At 41.5% G+C, this 20,077-nt stretch overlaps 1 protein-coding gene across 2 annotated transcripts in view; it reads right to left on the reverse strand.

Annotated features, from left to right (window-relative positions):
- BAIAP2L1 (BAR/IMD domain containing adaptor protein 2 like 1) overlaps positions 1-20,077 on the reverse strand; it is a 92,828-nt gene that overhangs the window by 13,366 nt on the left and 59,385 nt on the right. For both annotated transcript variants that reach the window (XR_006382339.1, XM_044233793.1), the window contains exons 4-11: positions 10,962-11,023; positions 10,789-10,860; positions 9,331-9,468; positions 8,509-8,661; positions 6,640-6,807; positions 3,828-3,975; positions 1,597-1,804; positions 856-933 (exon numbers count right to left, since the gene is read on the reverse strand). Coding sequence is in view for 1 of the 2 variants with exons in the window: in XM_044233793.1 (XP_044089728.1) it covers positions 856-933; positions 1,597-1,804; positions 3,828-3,975; positions 6,640-6,807; positions 8,509-8,661; positions 9,331-9,468; positions 10,789-10,860; positions 10,962-11,023 (1,027 nt within the window). In the remaining variant the exon portion in view is untranslated. The remainder of the gene's footprint in view (positions 1-855; positions 934-1,596; positions 1,805-3,827; positions 3,976-6,639; positions 6,808-8,508; positions 8,662-9,330; positions 9,469-10,788; positions 10,861-10,961; positions 11,024-20,077) is intronic.

The raw sequence follows: 20,077 nt of genomic DNA on the forward strand, positions 1-20,077 counted from the left end.
GACAGCTGGATGGGTTTCTTGGAGATGGGAAACACTGAGGACGGGGAGTTCAGGGTAAAGATGAGAAGTGCAGTGTGGATGTGTCATTTCTTTCTTTCCTTCTTGTGGCAGGAAGGGTAGAGGGGGGAGGGGCGGGGGCAGGGGAAGGGGGAGAGAGAGTGTGAGAAAGAGAGAGAGAGAGAGACAGAGAGAGAGAGAGACCCCTCTAAGCAGAAGCCATGTCCTGCAGGGAGCCCGACTTGGGGCTGGATCTCATGACTCTGAGATCGTGACCTCAGCTGAAATCAAGAACTAGACGCTTAACCGACTGAGCCACCCAGGTGCCCTGGATGTGTCACTTCTGAGGACCCACAGGGGAACCAACTACAGTGGCTGACACACATACAAATATTCAGAGCTAGGCGTGGAAAAGACCTTCCTGGGTTCCAGCCTTGGCTCCACCTTTCTGTGCCTCAGTGTCCTCAACTTTAAAGTGGGGACCTACCTCATAAGGTTGTTATAAGAATTAAACAAGCTAATCAGCGTAAGGCAATTTGGCACTTCCTAAGCAGTAATGGCGATGACGCTCACCTTGGATTTAGTGAGTTGGAGGGGGTGGGGGTTGGGGAGGCAATGGGTGGTTCCAGAGGGCTGACAGGAGGGTGAGGGGCAGAGTCTGGGAGCATGTCCCCACAGCAGAAACCACAAAGGGAAGAGCTGTGGGGTAACAGTCCTCCTTTTGTACTCTCCTACACCACTGGAGGTCTCCCTGTGGGGCTACTACACAGTCTAGATAGAATTCTGATATGCCCAGAAACACGAGATCAAAGGTGAGTTTTCTGTCACTGGGAAACAGGAGCCACAGTCGGGTCCTACCTTGGTGTGGGCACGCTCAGGGCCTCCTCTGCATCTTCTTCCAGCAACTTTGTGTAGGATGCTGGGAACCAGCCCCTCCTACAGGTGAGGAAAGAGAAAAAAAAGGCCTGATTGTGGGGTCAACAGCTGACAAGTGAAGGATAAGCAGGGTACAGAACAGCTCAGACATAGCTCAGGGGCAGACCAGTCCATTTTCACCACATCACACAATGTGCATTTTATATACAGCATTAGTTTCATTTGGATTACTTTTTTGGCTTTTTTCCACATTTATTTAATAGCTGAATAAGCTACCCAGAAAACCAATTTAACCAGCTTATAGTAAGGCCTATGCACATACTCATGGCTGAAATGACGATGCTGGCATTTAAACTATTTATGAGCTAAATCTTAACAAAATCCACCTGATGTGCAGATTATCCTTGAGAAATCCGAAGTTTGGTTTTTTTTTTTTTTAAACAAGAATTATTTAAACTACTTTCAGAGGTGACTTCATATGACCTGTTCAAGTATCAAATTCATCTATATATACACAGACACACAAACACATACAGAAAATAGCCTGGGCCAGAGTAACTGCAATGAAGTAAACTAGAAGCAGAACTAAACCATGAACTTAACTTTGGTAAAAATGCTCCTGTGACCACAAAGACAAGCTGCCACTGAAAGGAGGTATGACCGTTCTCTGAAGCCCTGGGCAGCCCTGACCGCCGTGGGGACAGCATCTGTCCTGAGACTTACACTTTGGTGGTGTCGTGCTCTCCATAAAGCCAGCCGTCCTTCTCCTCTGGGACAAGCAGCGTGAGGATGTCTCCCTGGGCGAAGCTGAGCAGGGTCTGGTTGGAGCCGGCGGTGTGCGGAAAAATGGTTTTTACTTTCTGCTTCTTCATCATGTTCAGTCCAGTTGCAACAGAAACTGATCGCTGTAAACTGGGATCATCTGAAGAATCTGGTGAAAATGCGCCCAGCAGTGGTCACCTTTCAAGGACTGATAACAAGTTCAAACAAACCAACCCCAGGAAAGCCGCCCACTCTGGCCTGCCAGCACTCCTGCTGCTGCTCTGTGTGTGCTGTATTTCCACACCTTCGACTTTGCCTGGATGGACAGGGACCACGAGGAACTGAGGCAGAACCACAGCCTGAGGTCTCCCACCGAGGAGGACCCTTGGGGCTAAATGCTCTTTTCCAGGCGGAGAGGACACAGTGCGTGCCAAGCCTCACCTGCACTGATTTAATCAGAGGCAAAATGACGCTTCACTAGAGGTTCCGATGCTTTCCTTGCCCTACTCTCCCAACATGAACCCCAAGGCAGCGTAGGGCATCAATGCAAATCCCACTGAGAACAAGAAGAGACTGGAAATGCAGATGTTCTCGCTGTGCAACTGCTCGACATCTCACCTGCAAATGCAGCAGGGACCAGCACGTTTATGGAACCCTCCCTAAGTGCCAGGCCACGCTCTCAATGCTTCACGGCTTCTGAAGGAAGGCGCGGCTATCGGTCACCGTCCGCAGTGACTCACCAGGATCCCAGCTAACAGGCCAGCATGGGGTGTGGGTGGCCTGACTCCACAGTCACTGCACCATGTGAAGAGTGCCTTGCTGTACCTTTGGGTCTCAGTTCCAGCACCAGCTGATACTGACCACTCCAAAGAAACAGAATTCCTCTCCTGAAACTCTCCTCTCTGATCTCACTCAGCAGCTGCAAATGCTGCAGTCTGTGGGCTCTGTCTAGCACGTGGCTCAACCTGGTTCGATCGCCATGACTTTCATGCCTTAGGGGCCCGTGAGATACCCCACACCGAGAGGGGTCTCTGGGTGCCAGACTCTGTCTACACAGAGCGGAGCCTAAGCAAAGCTCTGTAATCTCTGCAAACAGTAACTTATCCTGATTTATTGAAAAAGCATCAACAGAATTAAGAAACTTAAGCAGTCAGAACTTAAGTGTGCAGAAAGCATGAAGTTCTCTTTTAGACATGATGAAAAATACGAAGCTTACTGGTAAGATGAATAACCATAATTTTGTCACGTGAACTTTTATAGTTTGTTTTATTGAAAAAGAAATTTCATTACAACTGCCACCAAATATGGCACACGATATGAGGTTCTTTGCACATTATATCCCATTTTAAAATTAACACCTTTCCATAGTAAGTTTCCTTCCTATAAACATCAGTCAGTACATGGAATTAGAATTTGTCAAAGAAATGTGTCCTTATAAAATGTCTTATGGTTTTATAATAAACTCAGACCTTTATTTACTTTGAAGTATAAGTTTCAATAAGGCAGAGGTGCCTGGGTGGCTTAGTTGGTTAACCTTCTGCCTTTAGCTCAGGTCATGATCCTGGGGTCCTGGGATTGAGCCCCGCATCAGGCTCCCTCTCCCTCTGCCCCTCCTCCCTGCTCGTGCCCTCTCAAATAAACAAAATCTTCAAGAAAAAAAAAAAATTGGGGGGGGGGCGCTGGGTAGCTCAGGTCATGATCCCAGGGTCCTGGGATCGAGCCCCACATCGGGCGCTCTGCTCAGCAGGGGGCCTGCTTCCCCCCACCTCTCTCTCTGCCTGCTTCTCTGCCTACTTGTGATCTCTGTCTGTCAAATAAATAAATAAAATCTTAAAAAAAAATTTTTTTTTTCAACAAGGCAATGTTAAATGTGTGCTACCACATATGTTTATTTACCTCTACCTCAGGGTAACATTTATCCAAAATATTAAAAAAATTTTAAAAGGTGCTTTATTTATTTTTACCAAGCTAATTTTATAGACTTTATTTGGGACAGGGGGGATGCAAACAGAGGGAGGGGCAGAGGGAAAGAATCTCAAGCCAACTTCCCACTGAACCCAGAGAATGACTGGGGGCTCAATCCCACGACCCCAAGATCACGACCCAAAACCAAGAGTCGGATGCCCAACTGCATGCGCTACTCAGGCACCCCTAAAAAGGTATTTTAAAAGAAATCAAAATAAATATCTTACCTGTTGAATTCTTTATCTTTTCTGAATTCTGTCCAACTGTTGCTGGGTTATTAAACATATCGATCAAAGGACTAGTATATGCTCTGGCTGAAGGAGCTGGGGGCACTTTTGGCGAATATTTAGAAAGAGTGTCATAATCTTTCCCAACCTGTGAAAAATTCCTCATTAGTTTAATATTAATGTTAACACAGCGACGGAATTATAGAGATTCCCAGGACTATTTTAACATGCTTTAAATTCTACTTTCTTCCCAAAGTTCTCTTGGTTGGATGGCAATGCCCCATTCTGAATTATTATTTCAAGAATATCACATTCTTTTTTTCATTTTTGTCTTCTCTTTTTTAAAGGCAACTACTCCCCATTTTCCCTATTTCCTACCACCTCCTAGCAACCACTAATTTACTTTCTGTCTCTATGGATTTTAGGTTTCCCTCTTAGGTACTTCTTAGCTATAGGATTCTACATTCATTTATCTTTTAAAGAAGATTTTATTTATTTATTTGAGAGAATGAGCGGGAGGAGGAGCAGAGAGATAAGCAGACTCCCAGTGAAGCAGGACCCTAGATCCTGGGATCAGGACCTGAGCTGATGGCAGATACTTAACCAACTGAGCCACCAGGTGTCCTAGGATTCTATGTTTAAAATAACTTTTCCAAGGATTTTGAGTGCATTGCTCCATTGATTTCTAACATCTTGTTTTGATAAAAAGAAATCTGGTACCAGTGGCATTCTCTTTTCTAAGTTATCTATTTTCCCCCCTCTCTGGAAGTTTTTAGAAATTTCTCTCTATCCCCTTCGGCAACTTGACCACAATCTCTCAAGGTTTAGTTTTTTTTTTTCCCATTTGTCCAGGCTCACTGTGGCTGCTGTGTTAAAGACTAGGCAGAGTCAACTACAGCAATCTCTGCAGGGACCACAGTCAGGGCAGTGGAGGGGTGAGAAGTGGCTGGACTTGGATATGCTGTGAAGGTGGAAATAACAGGACATGCCCAGGGGTTGGCTGTGGGCTGGGGGGAGGAGGCAGGGAGTGGGGAGAGAGAGGGAGAGAAGTCCACATTTGTGCCCAAGCTACTGGAAGGATGGAGCTGCCATCTTCTGGATGGGGAAGACCAGAGGAGCCTGTTTAGAATAAGAAAATCAGTCATCTGCTTTTAGTCATCTGCTTTTTAAGTTGAGTTTGAGATCCCCATTAGACATCTGGAGATGATTGTGAGAAGGCAATTGGGTATCTCCAATCTGTCTAACGTTATGTTTACATCTTCTCTCCGTTTTTGTTCTGTGTTTTGGGAGAGCTCTTTGGATTAATTTCCCAAGCAGTTCCATTCCATTAATGAGCCCGTCCACTGGTGTGGAGGTTTTCTTGTTTATGTTCTTTGTTGGGGTGGGGGGAGGAAAATTTTAAAAAGCTATTTTAGAAAAATTTCAAGCATGTATAAAGGAGAAAGAACAGCACAATAAATCTCCCTGTACCCAACACCCAGCTCCAACAATTAAGAATTCATGGCCAATATTGTTTCGTATATGCTACACCCATCTTCCCTTGTGCCTGGAATATGCTAGAGCAAATCCCAGACATTTCAATTGTGAATAATAATCCATTTTTAACTTCCAAAATATTTAGCTGATTCTCCTCTGGGGACATAGTATCTTTTCATTTCTTTAAGATTTCTCCTCTGCCCTACTGCCTCTGTTGCCTCCAATCTTGGTTATTCCCGTTTCTTCTTTCAGTGTGTCTTTTCATGATATTGGTTTTCCTCACTTGTTCAGGGATTCCTGATTATCCGTCCATCTCTGTATTGTACAGCATTGCCTATTTTTTTGCCTATTTATCCTAGTCTGTATATCACCTACTTTCGTTATCGCAGACTACCCGCAGTGAGGTGGGTGGGGACAGAGAAGACATAGCCAGGAAGGTGCCCGGCCTCTTCTGCAGAAACACAGTTTCAGCCAGTGGACAAAAGCACCTGTTGCCTACTGGTTGGGACAGGAGGAAGAAACGGACCAGCTTAGAGGATGTGAATCGTCTAGAACCGACCACACACAGGAACGCGACGTGCCATTCTCGGCCCTCTCTTATACTCACTGGCTCTGAGCTCACTGCTCTGCCCTCTGCTCCAGTCTTGCCCTGCAGGTGCTCAGGGCTGAGATTTTCTTTTCTCTTGATTCTCCACACACTGATCTTGCCTTTCTCTCTTTGATACTCCTTCAGTGTTTCTGGCCCACTGACAGCCCCTTCTCTTATTCCCCATGCGGTTATGGATCTATTCTGTAGGTTGTCAACTAGCCTTTAGCATCTTTGCTTTCATTTCAGAGGTTAGGGTGGACACATGTGTATAAACCATGCACAGGCTCCAAATTTCCATGTCTGCAAAAAGTAATAAAGCCAAGGTTCAAGGAGCAGCAAACTACAATGTTTGATTTCATTACCTTGCATACTTTGGTGGCTACTTTTTTCTGAATTGCCTTATGTTGTGATGAATGACACCAGACTTTTGCTAATTATTTTCTAAGACACCTATGCCTCCTTCACTGGGGATAAACTTATGAAGATAGAATCCTTATAATTAAAAACAGTAACAATAACATTTCCAAAACAAGGATAATAGAGTTGGATACAGCACTACGCAGTGCTGAGCACTGCACAGCTAATGTCAAATCTGAAGGTAAGGGGATCAGAGTGAGACAAGGGAGGCCCTAGAAGAGGGAAGGACCTGTGACTGCCACCACTGAAGACCTTCATCCTTCGTGCAAATTTGGCCCTAGTCCTATCAGTAAACACATAACTGAAATCTCAGAGAGAACCCATCCCTACCATGCTGCTTCTCTCAATCATCGGTGAGGGCTGGGGCGTCCCGGACACGGGGGTAGAGCTTGGGGTCCTTATTTCCTCGATCATATTCATGATCTTCTCAGGCACTTTGGTAGCGTCACCACAGGTTTCCTGCCACCGGGGCAGCTTGGAATTTAGTAATTCTGCAGACTGTGAATCAGAGGGAAACATAACAAAACACAAATGTGTACTGTTCAAGGAGCTGAGGAAAGTCACGTCAAATATTAGTGATTATGCTTTACTGGCTTGCCACCAGAAGTGTGAGAGCTCTGTGTCAAATTCAAGGAGCACTTAATCATCTATGAGCTTTCGTCCCGTGTTATTTGCTGCGAGAGCTGTGGGCCCCCGTTCTACATGAGCTGCCCTCTCCCTCGGAGTGAAGGCAGAGCTGGAGACTGACGCACAACGAGCTCAAACAGGAAAATGGAAGGGTTGAGCAATCTTACTAAGCCCCACTGTTTCCCGAGTGGCCCCAGAGCTGCTGATCAATGTTTTCTTCCTCCCACTCCTAAGAGAGGGCAAAACCCTTACCCCAAACCACCGATGGCCTTGGACTGACTGTAGCCCTGACACGCTGATTGCTTGGGCCTGCTTTGTTCAAAGAGCCACTAAAAGAACTAGGATGCTGGAGCCAGAAAGGGAAGGCACAGAAGTGGATTTCAGAGAGGTGAAGACTCTTCCAGTGGAGAAAAGAAGTGGACTTTGTTGCTAAAAAGCGTAACTGGAATCCATAGTTAAGCATAAGCATGTGCCACCAACTAGAGCTCTCTGCAAATAGGCCAGGTTGCCTTGTGACAGAGTTAGCACCCCATCACTGGCAGGGCTAGGCCACAGGAAGAGCTTCAGGGTCACTTAACTTATGACCCTGTCCAGCAGGACACCCTCACCATGGAAACGGACAGTGGTGAAATGAGTACAAAGTGATTGTCCAATACCGCAATTCTTTCCTTTCCTATAACAATGTTAGATCTTAGGGCTTTAGATTTGGTAGATGAATGGTCCTTAAAGTTGCAAAACGTTATGGAATGTGTAACAGATGACCGATGGGTACACACAAGGCCAAGTTTTTTCCCCCTGAAAAAGAGGAAGCTGCCTTATTTTCAAGCTCTTAGGAAGCTTCTACCATGGAGTACTCCCTAAATTATTATAAATAACAATGAATATTTGACTTCACTCAATGCTAGTTTTAGATGCCAATAAAATTCATAATTTAAAAAAAAAAGGAAAGGAAAGTAACATATATCTTGTAATGATTCCTGGGGGTAAAACCTCACAACCATGTGTGCTGGAAGGAGGGCAGTAAAGCCAGCTCCACAGGTGATGAGATCACGAGGAAACACCTTGAAGAGGAATGAAAAAGGAACCACAACTGTCTTGATGCTGTTAGTGGGTCTGCAGCTGAGACAGAACTTCCAGGGACACCTCTGTGCATGGACTCCCAAGGCAAACACTCAAACTACCCAGGTGGGGTGGGCCTGGGGCCCCTGGGACTCATCCCATGGCTCTGGTGAAGAAACTGAGCTGAGGATGCATTCGAAAGAGTCTGAGAAAAGCTGACTCATAGGTGAGAAAAGAAAAAAAGTACTAATTCTCGATTATTAAGCATTATTTTATGAAAGATTCTAAATACATACTACTAAATTAATCTTATAATCAATATTTAATCATTTCATCCACATTTCTGAAAGTTTACATATCCACATGGGCCAAGAGGTATTTTTTTGGCATCTCTTCTCATCGGCAAACTAGGCCCACTGCTTTACATTGAGGCACGTGGAAAGTGAAGCATTCCAAGGGCGTTTGAATATGAAATTATTAATAATGCAACAAAACATGCTGTCACAAACCCACCTGTAAATGATAATAATGTAAGTGATTTGCAAAGCTACAGTGTTTGTCGACCAGAAAGCAGAAGCGCCTTTTCTCTTCAAGTAGAGCTTCTTTGCAACCATCTGCAATAAATTTCTGGATTTCGCTCTGGCGAGACGTAACAGTTTCTACATACTAGGAAAATAAATAATAATTATACAAGTATGTCATGAGGAATCAAATAGCTGAACAGCCAGACATTTATCTTGTGCCATCTTTACACTTAGTTTATTTTGAAATGGAGTAAACACTAAATGCAGATAAACATGAGATAAAATAACAAAGTTGTAACCTGACCTGAGCAGGTATCACCATTCTCATTAAGATCCCTGACTCATGTGTGGAAGGACGTTGCCCAAGGCCTTACACTCTGCGCTGGGCAATCTGCACAAAATATTACTTCATACTTCAGGGATAAGATTGTGTTCTATTGGAAAATCAAGGGCTTTGAAACCAGAAAGTTCAAATTTAAACCCTAGTTCTAAGTAACAACCACATGACTTGGCCTAAGCCCCATTTTCTTCATCTGTAACATGGGGAGAGTAATGCTAATCATGGCACATCTCTTACCAACACCTCCCCCCCAACCCCAAATCAGGAGAAAATGCCAATGTTTTTAGGAGGCTAATTATTAACTCTGGAAAACTCTGTAGCCCTCAGCTCAAACCAAGTAAAATATGCTCATTTTTAACTTCAACAGCAGCACAGCTGTGAGTGGATGAAATATAAGCCGACTGAGCTAAGCAAGCATCCCTGTAAATTGTACAAATTGTCAACAAAATAAAATAGTGCTGAAGAGTTCACCTCAATTTCTTTGTGTTCGTATTTGAGTGCATTTCGTCCTCCTTGGCTTTTCCTTCTGATCTTCTTCAACTCTGCTTGAGATTTCTCCAGAGAGTCTAATTTATTCCTGTGTTCCGTTTGGTATCTTTTGAGAGTTGCCTGTAAGTTAAACGTTGTGCTGATTTGAGTGCAGCACCACCCCAGCGCTGGGCAGTTACAGCGGCTGACATTTCCACTGGGCGTCGCCCTGCACACCCTCACCTCAAACCGCTCCCTCCCTTCAGCAGGTAGCTTTGTCTGACCTAAAGTCCCCTGTTCATACAAGGGACGACTGACCCCAAGGGGAGCTCTTAGAAGAAAAGAACGTCTTTTCTTTTATTCCTTGTTTTCTCACATTTTTTAGGAAACTGAACGTTACGTGCTTTGGTGAATAAAAAAACAATATTAAGACACATGCTTCTGTTTTATGATTTACAATTTTAAAAAACAGAATGAACAAGTGCAAGCACTTCAGATTATTGTGGGTGCTGTGTAGCAAGGTGTTTCTGGAGCTTCACAGACCTGGGTTAGAATTCTGGTGAAATCCTTCACTTCCTGTGTGATCTCAGCAACTACTTATTTCTCTAAAGTTCATGTTTTCCCTTTAATCTGTACAGTGAGGATAAGAATGGCTACATTATGGAGTTTCTGTAGGGATAAAAATCTGATAATGTATGGAAAATGCTTGCCATTACATCCCCCTCAGCTGCTGTCGACTGTCCTGCCACCTTCCTCCAGAGTACACAGAGCACAGGCACACAGGGACCGTGGGGTGATTTCAGGGTAACTACGCCGCTTACTGCTACATGGGGGTCTTGGTGAGAAGGGCACTCTGAATGGCAAAGAAAGCAGCTATTCTATAGCAGATAAGAGAGATGGAAAGAGCCATGTGACAGGGCTGGAGGGTCAGGCAGAAGGAGAAAACAGCTGGAGTCATCAATACCTGGTGACAGGCAAGGACCCTACACAGGAGCAGTCTCAGCTGAATGGACCTGGGAGCTCCGGGGAGCCCTAGATGGGTTCTCCCACCCACATCCCACATCCTGAAGTGCTGGTTTGTGAAAGCAACAGCTGCAGCTACACTAATACAGATGCAGATGTTGTCCCTATACCTGTGTTCTTTGAAAACAATGCTTTCTAGAAGCAGGGGGATTCCTTGCAATATTTTCCTCTCTGCTTCCCCCCCCCCCCCCGCTTTTTAATAAAGATCCCAAGTGTTAAAGCAAAGAGGGCACCCAGCTCCAAGGGACCTTGTCAGTTTCATGCCTTCTGTGTAAATACTCAACACTAAGCTCTGTCCATGTTTTCTGCTGCTGAATAAACAGTGAGAGAAAGTTCTCCTCCAGCTCAGAGATCACGCGGCCCAGCCTCCCAGAATGCCAGGCCCCCATGATCCATATCCACCTCCAAACATGGAGGTGGAGAAAACCATGTACTCACATTCATGTATTTTACATCAAGTTCTGTCTTCTTCTCCAGCTCATGTATAATTTCTTTATGGAATTTTTTGAACTGTTAACAAAAGCAATTAAAAAGTCATACCAGATTTGAGACATTAAGCAACATAAAATTTAGAAATTAAATATATTTTGTTTTATAAGTAGTTTACATACATTTTCATCAAGACTCTCATTGAGTTTCTTGTGGGTACTTGAAATCTCTATGAGAACATGGCCTGTGAAGAAAACCAGATGTTAAGGGGAAAAGTCACTGTGTGGCTTTTGTAAAGATATTAAACAAAGTAAAATAATGGAATGAAGCCACAGTCTACTGCTGTCCTCCGGTGCCTGGAAGCATCAGGCCCTGGCATGTCAGAAACACCGACTGCATGCCTGTGGTTGGGCTGATGCCAGAGGGACCCCAGGACCTAGCAAACTTACTCTACAACACTGTTCATCCAAAGAATGTCAACTTTGTCTTCAAATTCATATCATGCTTTCTATATTTTCTCATTCCCTAAGCTAAGTCTATTTATCTGATTTAATTTTTAAATTCTCTTATGCAAGATTATCATGGTCATTATAGTAACTAACTATAGGAACAAATGACTTATTTTTATCTAATCCCCAGAGTAATCTGATTATCTGTCAGGCATAAAAGATAAAGGTTATTTTTTCTCATATTAGTTCTTATATCATTTTGGAAAATATTAATACCATGGGAAAATGCAGCAAGGACAGTGCTCTGCCTCATATCTCCAGAGACTACCTCAATTCTTTGAAACAAGTACAGGCACATGAAGAATATTCCTAATTGAGCTTTACTCCAAAAGGAGCAAGACAACCACTTGATTTCCAAAGTACATCTCTTGCAGTTTGAGGCAGTGTGATGCATCTCTGCTCTTAAACTCTGATAAAGGTGAACAAGCGCCTCTCCCTGTTCACTTATCTATAGGAACCAAATGGGTCTGATAACTAAGAACTGGAAAAAATAGTATCATATTGGAACAACCGCCAGACCATATGTGTTCAAACAGCATCATTTGGAACAATCACCAGACCATATGTGTAACAAAATATGTTGGGTAGATCCTCCCACAGTTTGGTAGGAATTCCTTGGGTAAACTGAAATGCTCCAGATGAAGAATTAAAATTAAGACGGTGGTAGATATAGGGAAAGAGAAAGAATACCAATTAGACGGTGACTTCAGCTATCACCTTTACACAAATGATACTATGGTGCTCCGTTCTAGAAAGAGTTAAGACATGTGACTCTCAGGGAGCCTGGGTGGCTCAGTTGTTAAGTATCTGCCTTAGACTCAGGTCATGATCCCAGGTTCCTGGGATCGAGCCTCATATTGGGCTCCCTGCTCATCAGGAAGCCTGTTTCTCCCTCTCCCACTCCCCCTGCTTGTGTTCCTTGTCTCGCTATCTCTCTGTCAAATAAATAAATAAAAATTAAAAAAAAAAAAAAAAGACACATGACTCTCAAATGGCCAGTCCCCTACCCCTACCCCATCTTCAGACTAAGGAATTCAGCCACTTCCTGAATATGTCAAACTGGATGTCTCATTGGATACGCTCACATTCAACATGTCTAAAAGTGAATTCACCCCATATTCTCCAATCCCAGCTGTTGATTGCCAGCTTACAGCCGGTCACATGGGGTTGACACTTCACCCATATGTCACCAACAACAAAGACTCATTCCCTTGTGCAGGAGTGTCATCACTTGCGCCAGGCTCTAGGGTGAAATCACGCCCCTTTACTCATCCTGCTTCCTTGAGCAACAAATGTGCCAGCCCTTCCCTGCCTGGGAGAGAATGTATGTGGGAATGGCTTCTGAAGTCTCTGTGAGCCCAATCATCTGTCCCATGAGGGGTGGGGAAAGAGGCTCCCTAGTCTGTCCCCCACCACTTGGACATTCAAACCCACCACTTGGACCTCTTAGGTCTTGCCCCTTGAGCTCTTATCATTTCTCTTGACTCCCAGATTGTTCTCTTCCAGACCTTCTTCCTCAGGGATGCCACAGTCCCTCAAAATCAACTGTACCAGGTCATTTCCCCAGTCCCCATGGTGTCCCAGATAAACCAACTCCTCAGCATGAAGCCCACTGTGAACAACGCTGCTTAAAATAACCACGGCATGATGGGGACAGAGACTCTCCTCATTAGGTTATAGGTACATAACTTATAAGTCCCTAAGCAGCCTGTGGTTCTAGGAACCTCTAACAGAACAGCCTGCTGGATAAACCCGAGAGTGAGGGCAGACACATCCCCAGCACTCACCCCTACCACACCAAGGTATTAAGATACCCGCTCTCCATCCTGAATGACCCTGACTTCATTTCTCCCATAATTAAGTTCTCCTAAAGCTCAACATGAAACAAATCAGAGTTCTTCACAAAGAAAGCCTTCACATGACCAAGAATATAATTATATTAATACGTCATTTTATCATTTAGTGATTTTAGATACTGAAATAGTCTGAGTTACTTTCACATCCATTTTAAACCCATAAATAACTCCTGGCTGGAGATGAAAAACAACAGCAACAAAATCCCCACTTCAATTACTTGAAAAGTAAGCACTCCATTCTTGGCAAGTCAGATCTACTTCTTAAAAAAAGTCTAAAAATAATTGTGCTTAAATCAGAGTGATCCAGGCTACATTCAAGGCACTCATTTTTCCTCCCAAACCATCATGAACTTTATCACTACAACCTTGTATAATGTGGATCCTGGGAAGCATGTTGCCAAAACAAAAGCATGTGCTAGTGCGGCTCTCGGCTCTCGGGTGAAAGGCAGCACTGCCGAACCTGGTGCTCAGGCCCTAAGGCCACTCCCGCCCAGGGCGGTTTTCTCCCTTCAGGCAGCTGGGTGGAAAGGCTCACTGAAACAGCCCATTCACTCTGTGGGCAGGAATGGAACACCTGACCTTATTCTTGTTATTCCTGTCCCTCAGTTCGTGGAATTTAAATGCTGACTTTATGGCAGCAGCAGTCCTTGGTCAAAAGAAGGATTAGAAAACATCTTTACTGTGATTATGGGAGCTGCCAAAAAGTGTATCTTGAAACAGAAAATGAAAACAGTCTTTATGTTCACTCTACAGAAGTTTATTCTTAAATACAGCAAGTGTTACTTTATGTCTAAAATGTGGCATCACACACGTTTATTTACTCCTAGCCCTGTAACCTAATTTTTCATAAATTACATTTGAGAAGAAAAAAATTTTTTTCAAGGAGAGGGTGGAGCACAGCCCAGATTCTAATGGAGCAGAACTAAATACACACCCAAACAGGAACCAATGTGCTGGTCTCAGAAATCATAGCACTGTATGTACTGGATCAACCATTTCCTTTTTCCCTTTTAGGTTCTGAGTAAACATTCTGGGAAGAAACACGTAGTAAGTACAGTAATATGACTCAGTCTGAGTAAATTACATTCTTAAATGGCAATATTAAAGTAATTTAAATATATACATATTTCAAAATCATGAACTTGACATTGCTAAAAGTCAATGTCTACCATAAGTTTTTCCCTAAAATTCATACAAATAGCTGACAGTGATATCACTCCAATTTTAGGAGATATGAACAAACATGTCCAAAAATTTGGACAATACTATATAAAGATATGAATTTAGTCAATAAACAGAATGGACTTTTAAACAGTTTAATAAAATTAGAGAGTGTTACTGATAAGAACACATAGAAAGTTTTCATTTGAAGTACAGATTAGTCATTGGACTATTAATATATTTTCTACTAGATAATTCTTCATCAATTTATGGTATAAATTTAGAGAAGCCAAATGGAGAGTACTCAAGGACAAGAGCAGCACAGAACAGGAGTTAAATGCGCAGGCACAGATATTTCCATTTATATTCAGTCATGGATAATCAGAATACTGTATTTCCAGAAAGCACAGAGCAGTGACTGAGTTACACGCTACTTCCTCCATGTTATGTCAAGTGGAATCAGACAAAAAATGACAAGATGGAAGCCAACCTACTGTGGACCTAAAGTTACACGCTATGAATTAAAGTAAACCTGACCAAAAATGTAGTTAGAAAAAGGGTCTATTTTTTTCTGACAATTCTCAAATATCAAATGTGATGAGGAGAAAATATAATGGAAGCAAAAGGAAACTACACGCAGATGGGATATGTGTGTATCCTACAGATTAGTCACCAGCACTGAATTAGTACAGAGGCAGATTAGTAACCATGAACATGTGACTAAACTTGAAAGGCTTTGCCCACCTCTAAGAATAGCCCTCAGTAGCTGCCCACCTACAGTCCCAAGATGCAGTCAGAGGTGTTCTCCTCTGGTCAGTGTCAGTACTATACCAGTAATATCATGCATAAAGGAACCATGCAAAAAAATTAAAAAAATTAAAAAAAATTGGGTGAGCATTTCATCCAATATTCCTCCAGATGCCTAGCTTCTGACTTAGCTAGTGGTAGTACCACAGTTCTAATTAATGTCTTGTATGGAGACTGTAATTATTCTACCACTAACTGTGATTTATAACATCCTATGAAAACAAGTGGGACAAACAGAAATTATACATTAGAATTATATAATGTTCCAAAGTTCTTTCATAGTCTGAGATGAAAGTAAAGTGCCAAGTAACATCTGACTTTGATAAGAAAAAATGCCACTGGGGTTGCCATGAAAAGAATAAAGAATAAAGCATCTAACTACCAAGGGAATAGAGAGGGGAAAAAACCAATCACTCAGAAAGAGCTCAACTGAAGACGTGAACACAGATAGAGCAAAAAGTAATTACACTGAATGTAAATGGATTATATAATCCAATTAAAAGACAAAGATTGTTAGGATTAAAAAAAACAACAATTATATTTTGCTTATAAGAGATATGCCTTAAATACAGGGATAGAGAGTAAAAGGACGGAGTCAGATACATAGCAAATACTAACCAAAAGAAAGCTGATGTAGGCTTATTAAAACCAAACAAGGCAAAGTAGTCAAAGAAGGTGAGAAACATTATTAGATATAAAAACAATTATTTCATAATGGGAAAAAGTTCAATTCATCTGGAAGATAGAAAACTTTTTTATTTGTATGCATCATTAACATAGTCTCAACATATTTAAACTAAAACTGAATAATAAGAAGAAATAGATAAGTCAATAATAATTATAGGAGACTTCAATATACTTCTCTTAGTAAATGAGACAAAAGCAGACAAAAATATCACTACAGATATAGATGACCTGAATGATAAATACACTTGATCTAGTGAACATATATAGAATACAGTATCTGGTAACTTCATTTTTAAAGCAAACAGTATGTTAAAAAGGGATCAAAAGAAAGGCTCACTGTATTTCAAAGGACTGAAATCATAGTGAGTATGCTCTTTAACCACAGCAAAATTAAACTAGGAATCATTAACAGACAGGTAACCAGAAACTGTCCATATACTGGGAATGAAGAAACAGACTTTCAAATAACCCACAGGTCAAAGAAGGAATCACAATAGTAGTTAAAATTATTTTGAAGTGAAATAATAAATATAGTATATAAGAACACGTATGATGCAACTAAAGTTGTAGTTAGAGGAGATTTATAGCCTTCAAATGCATATCAGAAAAGAATGGGTGAGAAAAAAAATCAATGCTCTAAACACTCATTTCAATAATTTAATGGAATACTATCTAATAATAAAAAGAAATTAACTACTGAAAGACAGAACAACATGAATCAATTTCCAAAATACAGTAAAAGAAAGAAGCCAGACTAAAAAAGCTACATATTGTATGATTTCATTTATAAAACATTCCATAAAAGGCAAAACTGACAGTATCTGATAAACAAATCTGCCTACTCTGTGACCTAGCAATTTTACTCTTAGATCTATTCCCAGGAGAAATGAGCACATTTGTTTATCAATAGACAAGCACAAGAATGTTCATAGCAGCTTTATTCGTATCTTCAACTCAGAAACAAACTATCTATAAACACCACAATGGATAAATTGTAGAATAAACTTATACAATGGAGCAAGACCCAAAATCTGTATATAAATTCCTACCAAATCCTTGGCTAACACCTAAATTGCACACGCATAGGGTGAGACTCTAAGAAAATCAGCAGCTGGAAAGATGTGGAGTTTAGCAGAGATTCTCAGTAGACACACAGTACTAGGAATACAGAGTTGGGAATTCAAGTCCCACCAAGTGAGAAAGGCTTGGTAAATACCACAGACTTCCCCTTGACATCCAATAGGGACATGCCTTTGGAATAAGACTAAATCACAGGACTAAGGGAACCACCAGAAAAAATCTACGATTAAGCCTCTACAAATCAGGGTTTATCCACTAGTATGCCTACTAGAATAAAACTTCACAATCAAACAACTGAGTCTCTACAATATTTTATCACAATATTCAGCACAGGAAAAAAAAATCAGTAGACAGGGTGAATGGCAAATCTATAAACTTCGTACTCCTTTTAGTGGTTTTTTGGGGGGGTATTCTAAAATATATTATTTTATAAATCTAATAATACTTAAATTTCTTTAATATAAATAATTTGTAATATATTATAAATTGATACAACTTTTTTCCTTTTGTAACTGGTTTACTTAGTACCTTGTCCTCAAGGTTCATCCACCTTACAGGATGTGTCAGAATTTCCTTTTTAAGACTGAATCATATTCCCTTGTATGGATATTCCACATTTCATTTATCCCTTCATCACTTGGAAAAAAATGTTGATGGACACCTGAGTTCTTTCTACCTCTTGGCTATTGTGAGTAATGCTGCTATAAAAACATGGGTGTGCAAATTATCTCTTCAGGATCCTCATTTTTTAAATAAAATTTTTTTGGTTAAAGATTTGATTTACTTATTTGACACAGAGGGAGAGAGAGAAAGTACAAGCTGGGGGTAGGGGCAGAGGGAGGAAGAAGCAGACTCCCCATTGAGCAGCAAGCCCAATGTGGGACTCCATCCCAGGACCCTGGATCACCAACCTGAGCCAAAGGCAGATGCTTAACCCACTGAGCCACCCAGGCACCCAAGACCTCCTTTTTATTTTTTGAATTCAAGTATAATTAATATACAGTGTTATATTAAGTGGATGTAAATTTTAAATAATTCCAGAACTATTTTAGATATATCATAGATTGAGAAAATATATAAATATGTTAAGGTTATTGGAAGCCAATGTTCACACACATTTCCAAAATATATAAGTGCATAAGGTTATTTTTGTATGTCCAAGTGTATATACGCATATATATGTATATACATAGGTCTGTTTTTGTGTATATGTATGCTTACAGTATACACGATACATATGTATATATTTCCTAGCTCTGTTTGCTGAAAGGACCAAGATGATACCTCAATAGCAATGAGCATACCTAATATTCAAATTGTACCTTCTAATATCATTCTCTACTATAAAAGGAAGTATCACTCCTCAGAAAAAAATGGCCATTGATTCCACAACTGAGAAGAGACAAAGTGAGCCTGGAACATACCATTATGCAAGAAAGTGAGGAAGTATACAAAAATAAATGAATGAATAAATGAGTGAATGAATGGATGAGAGTCAGCCTGAAGGAGCTCCTACTGGCCAAAATACAGGACAGTTTGAGCACCAAAGTAATTAAGAACAATAAGAAGTTTTAATTTTTTTTTAAATTTACTTATTTGACAGAGAGAGATCACAAGTAGGCAGAGAGGCAGGCAGAGAGAGAGAGAGAGGAGGAAGCAGGCTCCCCGCCAAGCAGACAGCCCAATGCAGGACCCTGAGATCCTGAGCTGAAGGCAGAGGCTTAACCCACTGAGCCACCTAGGCGCCCAGTAATAAGTTTTAAATCATTGAAAAAAAATCTTGGAATCCATGGGTCCACAACAATAAAAAGGCAAGAAAGCAGGGTTCCTGCTAAAAGTAAAACGCCAAGTGCCAACTGGTAAACACGGAGGGAGTGTTAGAGTTAGAAAACCATCACTCAATAACAAGTAAACACTGGCCTGGGCAAAATTCATTAATAGATGCTAAATCTAAGGAACAAATGTTGATGAGGAATAAGATATTTGCATAGTCTGAAAGTATCACCCCCCATACCTTAGTAGTAGCAGTAGTAGAAAAAAAAAATTAACTTTATAGTGAAGAAATCAGACAAACCCTTCATTAGGCCATCAAAATTAGTGTCACAAATGAGAGGCAGACGAACACTTTATGCCCAGATCTGATATTCACAGGACCCAAAATGACTTAGACAGCATTCTAGCCAAGAAAGTACCTCCTGAATCTAATCACAAAGACCTGGCATTTCAAAGGTAAGATCTTGTGTTCCTGACCATTCATTCCCTTTTAGGGTTTCTGATACAGGTTTATTTCCTACCAATTCTTCAGTCAGTATTAAATTTATTTATTTATTTATTTTTGAAGAAGAATAAAGCTATTTCATCTTCCTCTGGTGGCCAATCCCATGCTGGTTGATGAAGAAGTATGTTGAGTTCTCTGAGTCAAACAGAAGTTGTAGCTACAAACCTAAACATTTGTTTCCCTCTTGGAGAGGAGAGGAGTCCTTTTAGACACAGAACAAATGGACTTTTATGTATCGGCCTAGAACAGGTTGCCCAAAGGACATTGTTCTTTTGTAACAAAAGGCCAGGAGCTAACTGCTGATCTGTCAGGGACAGAACACAAGATGTCTAGGAAGAAGAACTCGTGAAGATGAAAGTTTGGGCAAGGAGGCTGGAAGAGAACAGAGTGCTGTGAAGGCAAAAAGATTGAAAGCATTTTCAGAAAGTGAGGTGCTCTAGACTGTAATCACCCACAGAGGACTTCGGGGGCACAAAAATTGGGCAAAGGTCAGAGCATCTGCAGGAAGATGCAATGGTGCCAGACAAGCGTCTGGTAAGTTCCTTCACCTCCTCTCTCCAGGTAACCTCATGGAGCATCGGTACTCTCAGCCGTATGGTGGTAACTAAATACGTGCTTCACAGGGCTGGTGAGTTTAGTGCTTTCCTGTGCTCTGAAGAGAAGTACTGTTTGGTGAGGTGTGTGCATCCAGACATGAGTGACAAAGCAGTCCAGTAATGCATAATACCCAAAACCAGACCCATATGGCTTTCTTTTGGGGTAAGTACTTGTTTTCTGACTGATGAAGTCCACACACAAGGCGCCAACTTAGAACTAGTTACTACATTTGTCTCAACATTTTTTGTTCCTTATATACATACACATCTATGTATTCTTTCCTATACTTTAATATACTTAAAATGTTTCAGAATTAAACATCT

Source organism: Neovison vison, chromosome 14 (assembly GCF_020171115.1).
Source record: "Neovison vison isolate M4711 chromosome 14, ASM_NN_V1, whole genome shotgun sequence".
Lineage (NCBI taxonomy): Eukaryota > Metazoa > Chordata > Mammalia > Carnivora > Mustelidae > Neogale > Neogale vison.